Source organism: Canis lupus, chromosome 15, assembly GCF_048164855.1.
Source record: "Canis lupus baileyi chromosome 15, mCanLup2.hap1, whole genome shotgun sequence".
Classification (NCBI taxonomy): Eukaryota; Metazoa; Chordata; class Mammalia; order Carnivora; family Canidae; genus Canis; species Canis lupus.
The window spans coordinates 43,785,756-43,805,118 of NC_132852.1; the positions used below are offsets into that span (position 1 = coordinate 43,785,756).

Genomic DNA, 19,363 nt, shown 5'->3' on the forward strand with positions numbered 1-19,363 from the left:
TTATGGCAAAATTTGGGGTGGGTTTCTATGGAGTCTCAGAACGAGTCATTCTTGGCTTGACTTGACCCATTTCTAGACTTTGAAGGTCTATCAATGAGTGGGTCCTGGTGCCTGTACAGTGGGCTCCTCTTTTTTCAGCCTCCCATCAATAGCTCACCATGGAAGGATGACGTAAGTAGGCTCTGCAAGTATCCTCAGTCCCCAGGCTGAGTTTGAACTTTGGGATAGGATGAAACTGATATTCAGAGCACTTTGGCTAGAGAGATCCTACTCAGTTGTTTTGATTGATTAAAAAAAAAAATCTACCTAAACCCGATGTTAATGATAACAGGACAGTTACCTTTGTCAATGTGTCTCAACATCTCCCAGGCTATCTCACCAACCAGGAGATGTGGCTTATTGGAATATAGGCTTTACCACGAGTCTCGGGAGCTGGCAAAGTAAAGCTTTGCAAAGTAAAGTAAAGTAAAGTTCTGAAGTACTGCTCTTAAATGGGGTGCCATTTACAGGACGACCCAATTACATGTATTTTCATGGGGGGTGGAGATTGCATCCATTCACTCAGTGGGTGTTCTCTAGCACCTCCCTTGTGAGCTGATGTGCCCGGGTGGAGGCGTGCGGCGGACCACACGTGCCCCTTCCCAAGGAGCCCAGCCTCCCCGGGAGGGTGCTCTGCTCCCGATTAACTAAGAAATAGCAGTACTGGTTTGAAGGAGGTTCCTTTGCAGAAAACCAAATCATGAAGCAGTAATGAAAGCTTTAGAAAACATTACCTTTTTCCTGGATGTTTAAATTAGCAGTAAAATGAATCTGGAGAGACCATGTAAATGAATGTTCATCTTATTATTGTTATTTTTTTAACATAATGGAGAAAAGGAAGCAGACCTCATCCGTGGATCATCCGGTGGCATCATCTCCAGATCGTGGGTGGGTCCATTTAAGCCGATGACGTGTAGGGAAATGCTGGGGTTTTCACAGCCAGCCTGTGAAGTAAAAGGGAGGAGGTGTGAGTGAGCCTTCCTGTGGGGTGGCGCCTTACTGGGGCAAAGCCCGCCCTCCCCAGGAGATGCCCAGGCAGGACTCGGGGGGCTTTGGGGTTAGTACTCCTGAGCACAACTAGCTGAGAGCAGGTCCCCCATGCACAGAACCTGACGGAGGGCAAGAGGTAACTGGGCCGGCGCCATTCCTTCCCCAGAAACCCTACTCCCTTCTCATTCCTCCCAGAACCTCTGATTATTATCATGAGCTCTGGAAAAGGAACCAGACAAGGGGTAGGAGAGGAATTCCTGGAGGTGATGCCCAGAGGTGGTGAGGCAGGCCAGATGAACGTTGGCCACGGCCCAACGTGGGGTAAAGGGAAGTCCCTGGAAAAGGGGCTGGGTGAGTTCTGCTCCACATCACTGTTCCCCGCACCGAGCTCCCTCCTCTAGGGGAACAGCACCACTTGGAAGGGGAAGATGTGTCAGTCCGCATCAGCGGGACTGCTGGGTCTGTCAGACACTCTCACTTCCTCTGTACCCTACATGCATGCATGTCGGGTTTGCCAGTATGGGGCAGGAGTCTGGCAGGTTCACCAACTCATGCTTCTGACATAGGAGAGGGTATGATAGACAAGGGGCACCTGAATTCTGGGCATTCTCTTGGCCAGCATACGTTGCCTTTCCATGAAAACACGAACCATCTGAGGTATCATAATTCTGATTTCACCTAGCCCAGGGTTCACTGGAAAACCAAGATGGCTTTTGGGTCATGACTCCTACATTGGGGAAACCCCTGTAAAAAGGTTTACCAGGGAAACCACTGCATCTCTGGGTGGTTTGATGAGTCAGGCAGCCACTGGCCACACTGGGCACATGGAGTGGGGAGTAGAAGGGTCCAAATATTGGGCATTATTTAAAGGTTTCAGCATTATTTAAAGGTTTCTGAGTAAAATTCTGGACTCTTACACATGATGTAGAGTTAAATTCAATCCAGACCAGCTGAAAAAGGATTGAGACAATTTTGTCCACAGGCAAACCCATGCGGTGTGTTGACATGTAGACGCTCCCAGAACGGGAGAACAGCAGAGACGAAGGCTGTGCCCTGAGAGCTGGGACCTCCCTGGATAGCGGCCACACCAATCAAAAAGCTACGGGAAAGGCTCAGGATCACCAGGTGCTGTGGACTGAACGTCTGAGTCCCCCATTCCCCAATTCAAAATTCCTATGTCGAAGCCCCAACCTCCACAGTGATGGTATCTGGAACTGAGGCCTTGGGGAGGTGGTTATGGCTGGGGAGGTCATGAGGGTGGGGCCCCATGATGGGATTAGTGCCCTCATACAGAGAGAAAGAGACACCCGAGCTCACTCGCTCTCGGCCACATGAGGACACAGGGTCTGCAAGCCAGAAACTGGGTCCTCACCAGAACCCACCTTACTGGCTCCCTGACCTCAGACTCCGAGTCTCCAGGGCTCTGAGAAATAAATGTTTGTTCTATGGATCCTGAGGTGACTGTACACCAGGTGTTTCTTTTCTCTGGCCTGGGGCTCTGGGCACCTCATTGGCCTCACTTGTACATCGCTGCCCCTCTTGCTGCCAACTGCAGGTTGGCACGTCTTGTATTCCTAGTACATGAGGCCTGTGGCCTCAGCTCTCCAAGCCGTCTGGTGTTTGGGGAGCTGTGGCTCCATGCTCGTTGGCAGAGGCTTGAGGGGTCCTTCCAAGGCAGCCCCAGATGGGAAAGCGAGCGCTCTGTCACCAGGCAGGTGCAGGCAGGGAGCAGCTCACGTCTGCCTGGCCCACGGGCCTTGGCGGGGTCTAGTGAAGCTGGTGGGTAGCCGGGCGGCCGCAGCCATCCTGCCAGACAGCAGTGTCTCTCCAGTTGAGTGGGCTGCATAAAATTTGGTGTCAGGTCCTCCCTTCATGCCAGGATGGTGTAATTCGCTAACAAAGTGAGGGTTAGACATGTGGACCCCCTCCATACTCAACTGCACCCTTGCCGTTCTCTGTGCCAACAACTGGTCCAGGAAGCACTTTGAGCCTACAGGTCAGAATACGGCCAAGCACAAAACAGCCCGGCCCAGACCCAGGGGACCAGTGGCAGACAGAGGTCCCTCTGACCGCCCAGAAGCCATGTTCTAACATGGGTATTTGAAGAGAGAGAGCCCCAGGAGCAGGCAGTGGGAGTTTCTGTTGCCATGGCATCACAGGTGGAGGTAACGTATTTATTTTGGTTCTAATGAAGCTTAGACAAATGATTAACAGTAGTTCAATTATTTAAAATAGAATAAACCTGCCAACAAATTCAACTCGGCAAAGATGGGAATTTAATGCAATGTAATAGGGAATAATTAATCTCGTCTCTGTTTACTGCATTGCTGGTAACACGTCTGATTATATAGCTCCACATCTGGAGTCACCTGGGTTGGAGGATGCTGATGGAAAAGGCGGAGCATTTGTTGTATCGTTACCCCTCGCCTACCTTAGGGTAGTGGTAGGGCTTCACAGTGGGGTAGATGGAGCCGGTGTAGGTTGGGAGCTCCATGATAGGCACGCGGGAGTCGTTGATGGTGGCGTAGGCGAGCCTCGTGCCATCCGGGGACCACCAGTGGGCGATGTGAGTCTTCAAAATCTCCTCTAGGGGAAAACAAAGAGGGGGAAATGTAGAGAGGCAACACATGGAGTGCGAAACAGTGCTGCGTGAGCATGTCTGCGAGCTGGTCAGCAAACCATGAATCCCCTTGGGGACATTCATCTTCTGCAACCTTTGAGTGGTCTTCACCGTGTCCTGGGTATGCCTTCATTCCATGGGGGCTCGAGGAATGTCTGGTGCTGACCACCAAACCCCAGCACGGTGAAGCCCAATAAATCATGGTCCAACTGAACAGAAGCTCATTGTCTGGAAAACTCTATTTTTATTTTTTGCACACATTTGAACACTATCAGCCCAACATGTGCTTTTTGAATCTTATTATTATTGCACCACTGTGGGTTATGATTTTAAGATGCTTTAAAAAAGCAGAACCACAGGAAATCAATCCACAGGGAAGCAGGACACATCCAGGCAGAACCAAGGGAGAAAGTAAGCTATACAGGAGGCTGCATCCCAGGTCAGCTTGCAAAAGATGCCTGGGGGTTGGTGCCTGCACATGCACCCCCTCGTGAGCAGCTGTGCAAAAGGAGAATGTGCTCAAGCATCAGCACCCTCCTCAGCCTTAAAGAAATGATGAAATTCACCTGCTGTGGCACAGAAGCAACATGGCCCCATCTTCAACAGGACTAGAATGGAAATGACAATTCTCATAGTCCCCCCCCCCCATTATTCTGTCTTGGTTAATTAGAGTTAGCTATGGATGAGTTTTGTGGGGTCTGATATCTACTCCGGAAAGAACAATTAATTCTATTCTCCTCGAACACCTTCTAAGTTACCAAGTCAGGGTGCTGGGTGATGAAGTTCTGGAATATAGGTGAGGTCCACAGCTGACAACCAAAAAAGAATTCTTGAGACATCTTTGGTTCAAAATGGTGGTTTTATTAAAGCCCAAGGCCAGGACCTGTGGGCAGGAAGAGCGGCTACCCTGGGCCTGTGAAGGGTGGCTCATTATATACCTGGGAGCTGGGAGGGATTTGGGGATTGCGCGCTCTCTACGGAATTTTGGAAGCAGGGTTTCCAGGACCATGAGGGGGTAGCTATTGTTGGGGAAAGGTCACTGATTCCCACCTAATTAAACCTGAGTCATGAGACCCGTCAGATGTGTAGGGGTGGGCCATGTGCTTGGGGGGTGATCACCAACGCGTACCTTGGGGGTTTAGAGACAAAGGAAATCTCCAAAGGAGTTTTTATATGTTAAAGTAGAACTTCTTGCAAGATACATCTATGAAGGCAAGGGAAACAAAAGCAAAATGAATCATTGGGACTTCATCAAGATAAAAAGCTTCTGCACAGCAAAAGAAACAATCAACAAAACTAAAAGACAACCTACAGAATGAGAGAAGATATTTGCAAATTACATATCTGATAAAGGGCTAGTATCCAAGATCTATAAAGAACTTATTCAACTCAACAGCAAAGAAACAAACAATCCAATCATGAAATGGGCAAAAGACATGAACAGAAATCTCACAGAGGAAGACATAGACATGGCCAACACGCACATGAGAAAATGCTTGGCATCACTGGCCATCAGGGAAATACACATCAAAACCACAATGAGATACCACCTCACGCCACTGAGAATGGGGAAAATTAACAAGACAGGGAACCACAAATGTTGGAGAGGATGTGGAGAAAGGGGAACCCTCTTGCGTTGTTGGTGGGAATGTGAACTGGTGCAGCCACTCTGGAAAACTGTGTGGAGGTTCCTCAGAGAGTTAAAAATAGACCTGCCCTATGACCCAGCAATTGCATTGTTGGGGATTTACCCCAAAGATACAGATGCAGTGAAACGCGGGGACACCAGCACCCCGATGTTTCTAGCAGCAATGTCCACAATAGCCAAACTGTGGAAGGAGCCTCGGTGTCCATCGAAAGATGAATGGATGAAGAAGATGTGGTCTATGTATACAATGGAATATTACTCAGCCAGTAGAAATGACAAATACCCACCATTTGCTTCGATGTGGATGGAACTGGAGGGTATTATGCTGAGTGAAGTAAGTCAATCGGAGAAGGACAAACATTATATGGTTTCATTCATTTGGGGAATATAAAAAATAGTGAAAGGGAATAAAGGGGAAAAGAGAGAAAATGAGTGGGAAATATCAGACAGAGTGACAGCACAGGAGAGACTCCTAACTCTGGGAAACAAACAAGGGGTGGTGGAAAGGGAGGAGGGCAGGGGGTGGGGGTGACTGGGTGACACTGAGGGGGGCACTTGACGGGATGAGCACTGGGTGATATGCTATATGTTGGCAAATTGAACTCCAATTAAAAAAAAAAAGTAGACCTACAGGCTCCTGGGGGTCGGGCTAAGATGGCCTTTCGCCCTCAGCACAGTATGAACATGGAGGCAGTTGAGTTCCTAGAGGAATGTCCCTCTGCCTGCCTCAAGGGCTTGTTAATGTGCTGCCATGGGCTCATGCCTTGTCCTCAGCTAGCCCTGTGTTCCCCATCACTGGGGACCAGAGACCCCACCTCGGTGCTGAACTGCTCTTAGGTTAAGGGATTGCCTTGTACACCACCTATTTGTATTATAAATGAACTCCCCCTCAGATTTGCTTTACATTAATGGTCAATGTGATTATAGAATCACAGAATATAAGTCACACTGAACTGGTTGTTACTAGGTGTGTGCCATACACTGGCTCTGCGTGCCCGTGGTGACACAAAGGCCATCGAGGGCCCGGAAATCAGCTGAGAAAATGAAGTGAGTTAACGTGACACAAGGGACAGCAATGTACATTAGAACGAAGGCAAGGGGACAGCAGAAGGAGGGGTCATGGTGGGGGGCATGGGACAAGGAGAAAAGGAGGGAGCTGGGCCAGGATGTGTGGCAGGGGGCAGGGTTGGAGGGGAAGCACCACGGGCATCAGATGGCTGCAAGGTGGACACTGGGGCTCACGGCTATGTCCTGGGGACCCTGTGTACTGCAGCTGTGGAGGTGTTCACCATCGAGCCCAGGCCAGCAAGTAGGGTAGGCTGCCAACCCTTGATACTGGGTGTGGGGGCTGCCTGAAGGCGCAGCTGTCCCTCCGCCCTGGGCTCACTGGCCTGGTGGGGGGAGCCCCAGTGTATGGGCACCTACACAGTGAGTGTATTGTCATATCCCTGCCTTCCACATGTTTTCCTGCAGGCTGCCAGCTGCTGCCAGGACCCCACACTCGAGGCAATGTGGGTTTGCTACTTGGCTGGTCACCAGATGGCCAAGTGTCACCCAACACCCAGCACTCTTGTCTCCCGCATGTGCACCAGGTCCAAACCTGGGGCTTAGTGGACAATAGATGAAGGATGCAGAGTCCCTAGCCCCTGAACAAGGCCCCTCTGTCCAAAGAGGGCCTGGCAGCCACCCCTCACAGCCCCACCTCCAGAGTCCTGCCATCTTGGGGCATCCCAAGGAAGGGTACAGAAACCCAAAGGTCTCCTGAGGTTAAGAAAAAAAAGGAAGGAAGAAGGCAACCTCTCCAGAGCCTGTAAGTTTCCAGCATCTCCAGCAGCCAGCAAAGTGACTTTCAGGTGTGAGTCTGGAATGAGGTGATTCAGAAGTGACTGTACACACAGCCACCTGACTCCTCTGCTTGGCGCACTGGATGGTGAGTAATAGACTCCAGCAGATGGTCCGCTGGAAAAAAAATAGGCACCATTTGCAATGCAATTTGCGGTGATTCTGCTCAATCATTTCTGTGCTGCAGGGCTGGGGGGAGGGAGCCAATCAAGGAGAGTGGAATCACAGAGAGTGAGCAGAATTGAAGGGGTGCAGGGAAGGAAGCAGAGTCTGCCCAAAATCAGTGGCTTTTCATGGCGCATGAACTTGCGGCCAGCTCCGGATTATCCCAGTAGAGGAATGGCTGGCTGTACCAAGGCTTTACAGAGGAAGCAGCTTTTGACAAAAACAAAACACCACTACAACCCCCACAGAGATGACTCTGTTCTTCTCTTCGGACCTAGAGCAATCCCCTGAAACGGGAGGGATGCCAAGTGCACATCCTTGTGCAAAGTGACACCAAGCCCACGTTGGATAGGCCCCCAACACTCAGTGGCAGCGGCAGGCCACTGGGGGCAGGCCAGCAAGGGAGCCAGCTTCCCATTCCCACCCCTCTTTGTGTGCATCCCGCTTCCAGACTCGCCCTCAGGAGAGAGAATGAACATGGGGTGAAGGCCTGGCCTGACTTCGTGCACAGAGGGTCATCTGTTTCCATCAATTCCATCAGCAAATGCCAGTACCCTTCCACCATGCTCAATGCACCGTGCAGAGAATCTGAATGCAAAAAATAAAGGGTCACTTCAGACTATATAGCACATGCTGGGTGGAAGGGAATTCAGAGACCACGTAGCTCAGCAATGACAAACATCTGGCATGCGTGTTGGCAAATGTTAGTTCCTTTCGCTCCCATCCCATGGCGAGATGATGGACAACGGGAAGGGGTTCTGGCCTGCGGGGGCTAGGTCACACAGGACCGGGGGCGGGTGTGGGGGGAGCTGCCTACTTTCCCCAAATGCCCTGTAACGCATTGCTCCTTGGCATTTTTATTCTTCTCTGTGTTAGCTGCTCAGTAAAGACATAATTGAGTGTAAGTAAGGGGAGAAGGACCAGGCCGATGAGACTGTTGACCTTTTTGTGTTAATTATGAACGTCTCTATTCTGCAAACAGTTTCTCCAAGATCTCCGGCTCCATAAGGCGGTTGGCTTACATGCCATGGACCAAATGCAGCTTAAGGACAGGGTTCTGCAGAGGAACAAAAGCGATCTCATCAACTAAATTACCTGACTAGCCCTTGTCTTGCAGCAAAACAAGCAGCTTGCCTTTCTGAGCTATTTTAAGTAACTGGAGAAACTAGACATTGCACCTGGCCTTCACCTCACCTGTCCTGTCCAGGGACCATTTTAGAATCAAACAAGAAAAGTACATTTGGAGCCATTAACGAGTCACGACCGCCACTCCTTCAAGCAGCAGAAAGATCCATCCACACGCTTAACACTTATAGTAGGATCTGGGCCAACGTTCCTCATTTCTTGTCACCGTATCTTAAAGGAGCCAACTCTGCTCTTTGAATGTTATTTCCTCATAACAAACAATGTTGAGGGCTTATCTGGAAGGACGAAAATCTCTTTGGGCTCAAGGTAATAAAGGCCAATCCAGCAAAGAAGAGGAATTCTCACATATCCCTGAGTGTTTGGCACATGCACAATGAGAGGGGCCCCGACACGGTTCCATGGAGATAGCCTGGCATCACTAGGGCAGTTCTCGGGGAAGCACATGGGGATGGTGCCCACTTTTCAGGACAGATGCCAGGGCTCCACTCCTGGCAGAGCAATCTGTATTTGCTGGGGCCGGGGGGAGGACACAGGAGTCTTTTCTGCAAAAGCTTTGGTGTGTATTCTGGTTAAGAACGACCAATTCTGGGCACGGGGCGGGGAGCAGCTGGTTAAGCATCCAACTCTTGGTTTCGGCTCAGGTCATGATCTCAGGGTCCTGGGATTGAGCCCCCTGTTGGGCTCTGTGCTCATCAGGGAGTGTGCTTGAGATTCTCTCTTCCTTTCCCTCTGCCTCCTCCTCCTCCTCTCTCTCTCTCTCTCTCTCTCAAATACAAAAATAAATCTTTGAAAAAAACAGAATGACCAATTTGGCAAATATGTTATATCTGATGGGATATGCATTGCATTTTGGAACTACAGGCATGTAGCTTTATCAGTACACATGACATATACTTCCAAATTATTTTCAGGGGTTTCCTTACTGAACAGAAGGTCACAGGTTCCCCCTAAAGGTGTGTGGTGGGTTGAACTGTGTCCCCCTCACATATGATACGGAGGGATATGCTGCATCCTAATCTCTGGTCCCCAGGAATGTGATCTTAATTTGGAAGGTCATTGCAGATGTGATTAAGATGAGGTCATCCTGTGCCCCTTTCTACAGAAATATGAGGCAGATATTGTGCTTTAATTCAGTTTGAGCTCCTTCACAAACCTTAAAAAACAATTTGTATCCCATTCATCACAAGAGCACTTGATATCCCGGATGGATATCTATTTTTTTTTAAAGATTTTATTTATTTATTCATGAGAGACACACACAAACACACACACACACACACACACACAGAGAGAGAGAGAGAGAGAGAGAGAGAGGCAGAGACACAGGCAGATGGAGAAGCCGGCTCCATGCAGGGAGCCTGATGTGGGACTCGATATCGGGACTCCAAAATCACCCCCTGTGCTAAAGACAGATGCTCAATCCATGAGCCACCCAGGCATCCCTCCTGAATAGATATCTAACTGCATGGTGATGTACAGCATATTTGGTCATGCGTACAACCGGGCGTGCCCATGGGTTCACGGGCTCGTGGATATCATGCCACAGCCTGTCTCCCCACCCCGATGGCTGGTGGCGCTGACTTGGATGTTGACAGGGCTTCCTGAGAGCAGATTCTAGAAGGCCTGTTGCCAGACTGAACGCCATGCTGTTTCCCAAGTCTTGAAAAAATCACCACCCACAGTAAGCAAGTTTTGCCAAGGCTGCATTTGCTAGAACACCGTATGAGTTTAGAAGAGCCTGAAAGTAGGCCTGGCCACAGGGTCATGGCCCGAGGGAGGGGGGGGCGCTGGTGGTGGTGACAGAGAACAGTGAACTTGAAAGCCCTAAACATGCTGGCATTAATGAGTGGAATCACGAGCCCTGCTGTGGGGTCAACATCCCTATTTTGCATGTCCAAGATTTCTTGTCCCAGTGACTCTACTGGCTACCAACTATCCAAGCACCACGACGCATGGTCTGAAGGATGGAAAAGACAACGGGCTTCTGCCATAAGGATCTGACCCATGAAAGAGCAAAGAATCTTACCGTAGATCTATAAGAGCAAGACTTGAACCAAAGTGCCCTCCCTCATCCTCCGTGCTGATGCCACCAAGTGCAGGTACTCCTACTCCATGATGACTTTGTGTATGTTTAAAAATCATCCTAAGCCACAAAGGGGGAGGGTGGGGGTTGCAGGAGAAAAGAGGGAACATGCACGTGTGGAGCAGGAGGCGTTCAGCAGGTGCTTTTGCAGACCCTCTGCCCGTCCCTGCTGGGGCGGGGCGGGGGGGGGGGTCACAAAAACACCCGGCAGGGAGCAGAGAGGCCACACCTGTTCCCTGGAGGGATGAGAGGTGAATGGGGAGGGATGGTGCTGCCTGGCCAGACCTCATTCTTTTGTTTCACCTAAATTGTTCAGGAGCAGCACCTGTGCCAATTGCAAGTGTCACAAAGTGGGCCGGGATGGTGGGCGAGGACCATGCTCGAGGGCTTCCCAGAGAGGAACCAAGGAGGAGACTGGGTGTTTGGGAAGAGTCCCCTGCCCTGCAGTGGTCAGGTGTGCGGTACTCAGGAGGATGGACACTGGAGCTGGGCTTGGGAGACCCAAATACCAGCCCCGTCACTGTGTGACCTCGGCTTCCCTATCTGTAAATGGGGGCGATGACAGTGTGTACCTCACTGGGCTGTTGCTGTAAGAGTTAGACTAATTATTATTTCTAAGTAACTGGTGTCTGTGCCTTGTAAGTGTCACGGGGACAGATGGTAGCGCCAACCGAGGGAGCAGAAGCAGCGCAAACAGAAGATGAGCCTAGGACCAGAGCGACCAAGTGGCCCAGTGGGAGACATTGCTGAGCCGTCTGGGCTTGTGCCCGCAGAGCCTGGGCATCTGGTCACGGAACAGACCTGAGGTTGGGGAACCCTCATTATGGATCACCCTCGTGGCTCCTGGTCATTGGAGGGCCAAAGGGTAAATGGCCCTACAAGGTCCCAGCGGGTTATTCCAGACACCCTGGGACAAGCTGCAGCGACATGCTGGAAAGGTCATTGGGATTCTCCTGGCACACTTTGTAAAGTTTCTGCAAAAATTATGTTTCTTCTGTAACAAAACAACCCAAACACCCACTGCTCCCCACCACCTGCCCCCATCAAGTCCTTGTGACGTTTCTTTTATAATAAAAACACGGAGGATCATGGCTGGGAAGGCAGGGCTGATTCAGGCCGACACTGGGCGACATGGTTTTTCTCGCTTTCTTCCGCCCAAACCACATAGGCCATCGCCCACGTGCCCTTGCACCACATGTTCGCTTAATCCTCGAGACAGCCACCTCGGGGACCGACCGTGACTATCCTGGCTTTCTTCCTGGAGGAAATTGAAGGGGCAAAGGTGAAATCGTGTGCTCCGATCACAGACAGTAAGTGAGAGGGTGGATCTGTGCAAAATACTGACTGCAAGCACGTTTGTTCAGTGTCCTCCTGTCTCCACCCCACTCCCTTACCTCTGCCCCACGGCACCCCTGGATGGGCCCTGTGCTTTTGGACCCTGGGAACACACTGAAAATGACACGAGGGTGAATGTGGACTGTGATGCGTCCCATGGACCTCAGGTCATCTGATCAGATGCCGTTACAGAGTTGCCCCGGACGCAGCCTGCCACCTGCACCCCGGCACTGGCCAAACACTGTTTTAAATTCAGCTCCCAAAGGGCATTCAATGTTAAAAAAAAAAAAAAAAAGAGAGAGAGAGAGAGAATGTTCCACTGTAATATGCTAACTGACTTTGATATTAATTTAATAATCTATACAGTGATTGGGTTACTATCTTCGGTAAAATATATTACCAACCCTGCAATGATTTTTTTGATTTCCTCAGACAGTTATGGTTTTCTTCTTGGCCCTTTGCCAAAGCTGATCATCCTGTTAATATTCACAAGAAAGTTAAAAAAATGATTGAGATTCTGAAATTGGAATTTTAATGGGATAGTGACTTAGCTACCGAACGAGATTTACCGCAGTTTGTATTTATGAAGGTTTTTTATTTTTTTCAAAGTACTGACTTTATTTTGTCCTCTTCTGAAAGTTAGGGTTTTTCACCAAAAAGCAAATTACAGCCTTGAAATGATATGTAACATTTCTGTTATCTATTGAGTTTTTTAAAGTTGTGTCATGAGAATAATATTTCCTCTTACAATATGCTGCAGAAAAGCTCATTATTATACATATTTTCAAAGAAAATCCTAACGGAGCAGAGTCCCCTTAATCAGTCTCAGATATTCTGTGTAATTATTTCTTAATATCAGTGAAAACATATTTTGGAAACAATGGCTATCAAAAACAACGTGTATGAGACAGGAAATTAGATCTTAAGCGTCTTCTTCTTTTTTTTTTTTTTTTTAAAGAGGAAGGTTAATTAACTGTAAATTATAAACAGCATTCAGAACAGTTTCTATGCCCAACAACAGCCAAGTTATGAATGATTCTTGGTTCTATTGTTCAAAGAACAAGAGTCTGCCTTTTGACTGATGCAGACACATCCTGCCCGCGGGGAAATGGCCCAGGAATCGGTGACGGGGAGGGTAAGCTGCTGTGCTGTCTCTGGGGTGCAGATGGAGGAGAGGTGGGAGGGGGGCACTTAGGCCCATCCCCCAGCAGGGGCCAGGCCGTTCCTAACAGCTTACCCCTGTCCCCACCTGTGTCCTTCCCCTGAATTTCCCAGGATTGTTGCCATCGCTCTAACTGAAGCAGCTCTGCACTGTGCATTAGGCTAAGGGCGTGAGGTCACCCATTCCAGATGGGCACGAGAGCTTTATTCTACCCCAAGCCCAGGCCATGTGCCTCCGCTGGACAGCCCTTCCCAGATGGGGGGCTGCATTGAAGAAAGGGACAGAATGAATGGGAGGATGTGGCCATGGCCTGAGTGCAGCCTGTCTACTGCCCGAGGGGCAAAACTCCACAGATTCGATGCACAGGAGGTACCAACAAGTCAGAAACACCTGCTGGGTTCCCAGAAACCACAGATTTAGGGGGCCTCCACCTGGGTGCACCTTTGTAGACCAGTGTATAATACTACGTTTCAGAGGGTGAGGAAGGATCAGAAGGTGCCAGAAACACACTCCTGACACTCGGCAGCCTTGACCCGTGTGGGGTTCACTTCCCCGCTGCAGCCAGCATCACCCCGAGAGCATCACAGTCACCTTCCTACCACTCAGTGGTTTCTTACACTTCTTCCCACCCTCATTTGCCTTCTGTACGTCCTGCTGTTCAGAACCACAGCACCGCTGAGTCTGGATGTGACAGAGAAGCCAGGAGCTCAGGAGCTTGGCTGGGTCCAAGAGCTGAAAGAAAACTGACCCCATGTCCCCACTTCTATAGGCTACAGCTCCATCACCTGTCCTAGGAGAATGCCCTGTGTTGGGAACATGGACCCCCCGCCCCGCCCTCCCCAAAGGCTGTCCATCTGCAGACAAGTTTCCCTTTGCCATCCACCACTTGGGTGAGGTCATCCTCTGCAATGGTCAGTGACGATGGCCACCACTGTGTGGGACCATGACCCAGCTTTCCATGCAACATTCCCATTCTTACCATTTCTCTCCCACTTGCCCTCTAGTGGATTACCCGTTCCCATGAAAGCTTCTGTCCTCTTCAATACCACCCTACTTCACTAAATCGATTGCACAACTGGGGCGTGACCTGAAGTTTGGAAGCCACGGGCAATCCAGAATTAATGCTGGCACTGCAGACCTGTTCTCGCCGACCCCACCTGCTGCCAGGAGTGGCTGTAGTGCATCAGAGAAATGGGTATGCTCCCACCAGGCGCTGGCCGGTGGTCCCGAACAAACCCCTCAAGCCCTCCGTTTTCACATCCCTCACCCAAGAGAGACCAAGTGTGGAGGGGAACTGGTGAATCATTGAGGTCATAGGGCTGCCCTTTCCCTGATGCATGGCCTGCCACGTGATGTCCCCCACCCCTGCCCCACCCAGTGCGCTGTAGGGTACATGACGCACCGGGTGATGATCTCTCCAGAACATTGCCTGACATTGCCGATGTTGGGAATGTTGGGCACGTGAGCTCTGGGGTCCACTTGATCTCAAGGAGCACAGTGTGGGCAGGAACAGGAGGGAACGCTGTCGAGATGGGCAGGACGGTTTCTGTGTAACCTGCCTCCCCACTCAGGGCCAAGCTGGGCCCCCACAACTCCCCTTCTGTGGCTCCTCACACCACCACCACCACTCGCTCCTCGAGAAAGCTCCAGGTCTTCTCTTCATACAAGACCCAGCACCCAAGCAAACCAAACAGCACGGTTAGCTGAGGGCCCCCAGCCTCCATCCACTCACTCTCCTTATTATAATAAATCAACAAATCAGAAAGATGAGAAACTGATCCACGCTGGTACCATGATGCTCCGTACGGCAGCTGCTATACTGTTAATGTCAATCATGCCTCTGGGGTGTGAGGTGCTTTGCTTTTTATGACACATCTCCCCTTCATCATATAGACATGACCAGTGTTGACCGATAAATTACGCCCTGTCACCAGATTCCCAAGGCTGTGAACGGGGATAACTGTTCCCCGTTCTGCAGGGTGGTATGAACAAGCAGAGATGAAGGCTGACTCCTACAAGGATGCTGGGCCTTGACTCAGTGTCAGAAGAGAGAAATTGTCCCATTTTTTAACCTAATGCATGGCGTTTTCTAACAGTGACAACACGAGTACTCATAGCTTCAATCTGCTGAGTGCCCCAGAACGGACCGAGCATGCACACCGCTGTACCTGCCGTGACGGTCACCCTGGGGCCACCAGCAGGGGCTGCCGCTCTCCACAGCACAGGTGGGGCCACCGCAGCTCGGCCACAGGGACTGGATCGCCGAGCTCACACAACTGGCACCTGAGGCTGCCTGACTCCAAACCCCTGGCTCTGACCAGGGCACCAACTTTGCTGGAGGCTCAGCTTCCACTTCTGTGCAATTGCGGGTTTGCCACATTCTCTGAGCCTGTGATTTCTGGTCCAATTTGTGAAGAAGACATCTCTATGCCCTGGGACGGCCCTGGGATATGCAAATGGAGACGAAGCAGGACGGGGCCCCTGAAACCCAGCTCTTCAGTGCAGTGTAGGTGGGACGAACTTCTGCCCTCAGGGCAGCAGGCAGGCCAGGGGGTTGGTGACGAGGGATCAGGCTGGCTTCTCACAGATCCTGTCCTCACTGCAAACTCGGAGCTCCACATTCTCCTTTCATGGGGAGGGCATCATGGTCCTGGTCCAAAGGCTGGGGGTGTCCGGCTTGCTGTAGGATTCTAATCCGAGAGTGGAATGACTCTTGGTGATTTTTCTAAGTTGTGCCATTGGAGCTCAGAAGGGAGGCGCCTTCCCCTGAAGAGAGGACCAGTGGAACCACGTCCTGCCGGATCCTCCGCGGCATTGATGTGCCGAATGTTCTCTGGATTCTCTCACAGACCCTTGCCTACCTGTGCCCTGAGCTCATCCTTTTCCCAGTTTCTTCTTCTCTCCTTGGAGATAACAATACCCCCAGGCAGCCAGCACCCCAACTAGGTGCTGAGGTGCCCTGTGTCCTCTGAGCTTCACAGGATCTGGTGGGATGGGCAGGGCAGGTGCCGTCAGCCTGGTATCAAGTCTTTCCTACTAGAGACTGGACATTCACAGCACACTCGATGGCCCTGGTGGCCCCAATTGGGGGCCACTGCGTCTGTCACTCCATTTTACAGAGGAGGTGGTTGAGGCCCGAGGATGTTGACCGAGTTGGCTGAAAGGAAGCATGGGAAGCTGGACTCAACACCAGCTTTGAGGACTGGGGGAGGGGAGACGGAGTTATTGACCCAGAGTCCCAGGATGGGGGCAGAGCCTGGCTTAGTCTCTCTTCCGGGCCCACCACTCTCTCCACCACACTGTGGGGCTGGCCACGCAGAGAGCGAGGCTACAGCCTCTGCCGGGCTGCTCACAAGGCTGGCAGCTTAGGCACCAGCGTTTGGAGAATCCATCTACCTCAGTAACATCAGTATTGCAGACTGTCATCTTTGAGGGAGGCAAAGCACAGACGAAAATGCAATGCAGTGGGATGGGGCTTGGGCCGTTTCTAAATAAAGTGGCCCCATGGATTCTGACTGGTAATAGGGTCCCAACATCCCCACTACTATGCACATCGGAGAAAACCAAAGCACCCCGAGGAATCTGGTGCTAGAAAATCGCAAAAGACATAAATAACATGCCTGATAGATCTGTATTCAGAAATAAATGGCCTCATTCTAAATACAGAAAATCTTATTTATTCCTGCTTGCATCTGCTGCCTTTTTTTCTGCCTCTAAATATTTTATCCAAGGTGCCGGGAGCAGAATTAAATGGGGGGTTAAAAAAGAAATCGGTGAATGTCAAGCCAGGAGGCAAGTAGAGCTTTTACCTTGCAAGGCTCACAGCCTCCCTGGCTAATCAGCGGCGTGTGATTTGCATATTACACACTGTGAGCATCTCATTATCCTCATCGGAGAGACCTGCAAACCCCAGCGCTTGCACACCCAGGGCCCCTGCATTGGTCCCCACACCCCGGCTGCTTGGGCCAGCCACCAGAGGGCAGTGTCCCCTTCCCCGCAGGGCAGAAGAAACGAAGTCCGGGTTTGAGGGTTTCAGTTTCTGTTCCAGGGCCGGGTGGGTGGAACAGATTTTCCTTATAGCTCACTGGCTGCTAACCTGTGGCTTCTCCCGTCCTCTTTCTGTTTGTGCTGGGGCGGGGGGAAGGCACAGATACTTGTCTCTACAGCTGGAGTCTTCCAAGTAGAAAATTTTCAAGCTGCTTTTGTGGGGTGGGCTGCCCAAGGCCTCGGACGGTGCCTTGGGCCCCACGTGTGGGTGGGCCGTTTAAGCCGCTGCAAGCCTGGGCCACACCACATCCTGGCCAAGAGGGGTCCCGTGTGCAGTACAGGAAGGGCAGTGCGGTAAGGGCCCAGCAATCCCAGGAGATGGTGACATTCGGCATAAATAAACCCTAGGTCCTCACACTTTTGTTAAAGTAGGTATTTGATTAAGCAACTTACTTGGAATCCACCTTTCTTTCACATGTACACACAAGCAAGTGCGAGTCTATATGCACACAAATGAATGCACACGTATACACAAGTGTGTACACACACACACACACACACACATGGACTCCCGCCTCTTCTAGGACTCTCCTCTGCTTGGGTGCTAGCCTGCTTGGGGAGATCTCAGGGCAGAAAGCACCTGTCCCTTCTCTGTTCCTGTGCCATGTGAGCCACAGTCAATGAGGCCCATAACGTTGCAAAGTTTATTTCCCCGGATCCCCAAAGCTCTCTGGTATGTGGTTTTCAATTCCCTTTTCAGCTTTACTTTCCCTTAATGATGATTTTTCCAGACTCAGTTAAATGCTATAATGAAATGAAAGTAATTCTATAAAACCCTGGCCCATAGAGAGAGCCCGCATCCCCACGTGCTGGAGATAACCCCACAAAGCCTGAGCTAGGAAAGCCACTGGACACAGCTTGGCTGTTAGGAAAACCATGGCCTCACCTTCCTCAAATTTCAGCCATAACCACTCATGATGATTTCTCTCTCATTTCTGGCTTTATTTTGTTTTAATGTGCATGGCCACCAATGTATAATAGGTTACACTCCCTGAAGAATCCATGGAAACCTTGATTTGTCTTAGGAATAAGGGTCAATTTCTGGCATGTTGAGTATTTTGGGGAGGAGAGGCCAAATGCTGAGGTCTGTCTCTCTATTCTTAAGTGCCAGAGCCTATCGGGATCCCTGACACCATGGCCAGGGCCCCCTAAGTGCCAAGGCAGGTGGAGAAGCCAGAGGTCAGGCGTGCTCAGCAGCTGACCGCTGGGAGGAGCCACAGAGCCCGACCGGAGGGTATTGCTTCGTGGCAGCCACCTCCCATGGTCTGGAACATGGGAGGGAAAGATTTGTCTATCAAAGCCAGAAGGGGAACCCTGAGACACCCCCTGCCTGTCTATCATGAGTCATCCTTAGGGAGGTGACCGTGTAGGGAGACAGCCACAAATGTTCTCATCATCATCTTATCCCCTGGTGACGCTAAGTCTCCCCAGTAGAACAGGCTTATGCGAGTGTCATCTTGCAAGATCTAGTGAAAGACAGAAATGGGAGAAGAGCCTGGGGACTATGTACTGGTGATATCTTGATGGAAGGACGTTTGGGGAAAAGTTCAAAGAGTTAGCTCTTGAATTAATACATTAAATTGCTGCTTGGTTTTCTGATTTTCATGTTTTTGTGGTCTTAAACCAGACTATGTCATTCTTCCGAAAGTGTCTAAATTGTGTTGAAGACTTGTACCACATAATTAGGACTTGATTAAATACCATCTTGTATTATGTAAACTTCTTGCAGGCTGATCCAGATCATAAAGCATCTTTGTTTGCCACGAGGAGCCTGGGGGGATTCGGTGCAGGATAAATGCATGAATGCACACCTGGTGATGCAAGGAAGCGCTGCTTCACAGGAGAGTCCCAGCTTCCCAGATGGCTGCCATATGTCGATCCCATGAGGGGAGGGTTTGACTCACATCCCTCCCTCATCTTCTCCTTTCCTTCACTTTATAAAGGCCTGTACTGTGTCGGGCACTGTGTTTTCATGGTGAGTAATCAATGCTCGGCACGGAGCAGAGGCTTGGCATCCAATTCCTGAATAAATGAGTGGCATGGGGCCCACTGCCAAGCCTTAGACTATCTTCCTTATGGAATGGACTTTGTTACATGCAAATTCCTCACAGTCCTCATACCTGTCTGGAGACATGGGCACCAGGATTGGGGGGGCAACCATGTGGAGCTGGGGGAGAGCTGACCTTTAACAGAACCTTGTGATTGGGAGAAAGGGAGGCCAGAGTGTGATTAAGAGAGTCTGAGCTGAACACATAAAAGAGTCCAAAAAAATGATGGTGTGGAGCA

At 50.5% G+C, this 19,363-nt stretch overlaps 1 protein-coding gene across 4 annotated transcripts in view; it reads right to left on the reverse strand.

Moving 5' to 3' along the window:
- The window catches only part of DPP6 (dipeptidyl peptidase like 6), an 826,229-nt gene that overhangs the window by 91,790 nt on the left and 715,076 nt on the right, over positions 1-19,363 (reverse strand). For all 4 annotated transcript variants that reach the window (XM_072776861.1, XM_072776859.1, XM_072776858.1 and 1 more), the window contains exons 9-10: positions 3,461-3,615; positions 886-983 (exon numbers count right to left, since the gene is read on the reverse strand). In XM_072776861.1, coding sequence (XP_072632962.1) covers positions 886-983; positions 3,461-3,615 — 253 coding nt within the window. The remainder of the gene's footprint in view (positions 1-885; positions 984-3,460; positions 3,616-19,363) is intronic.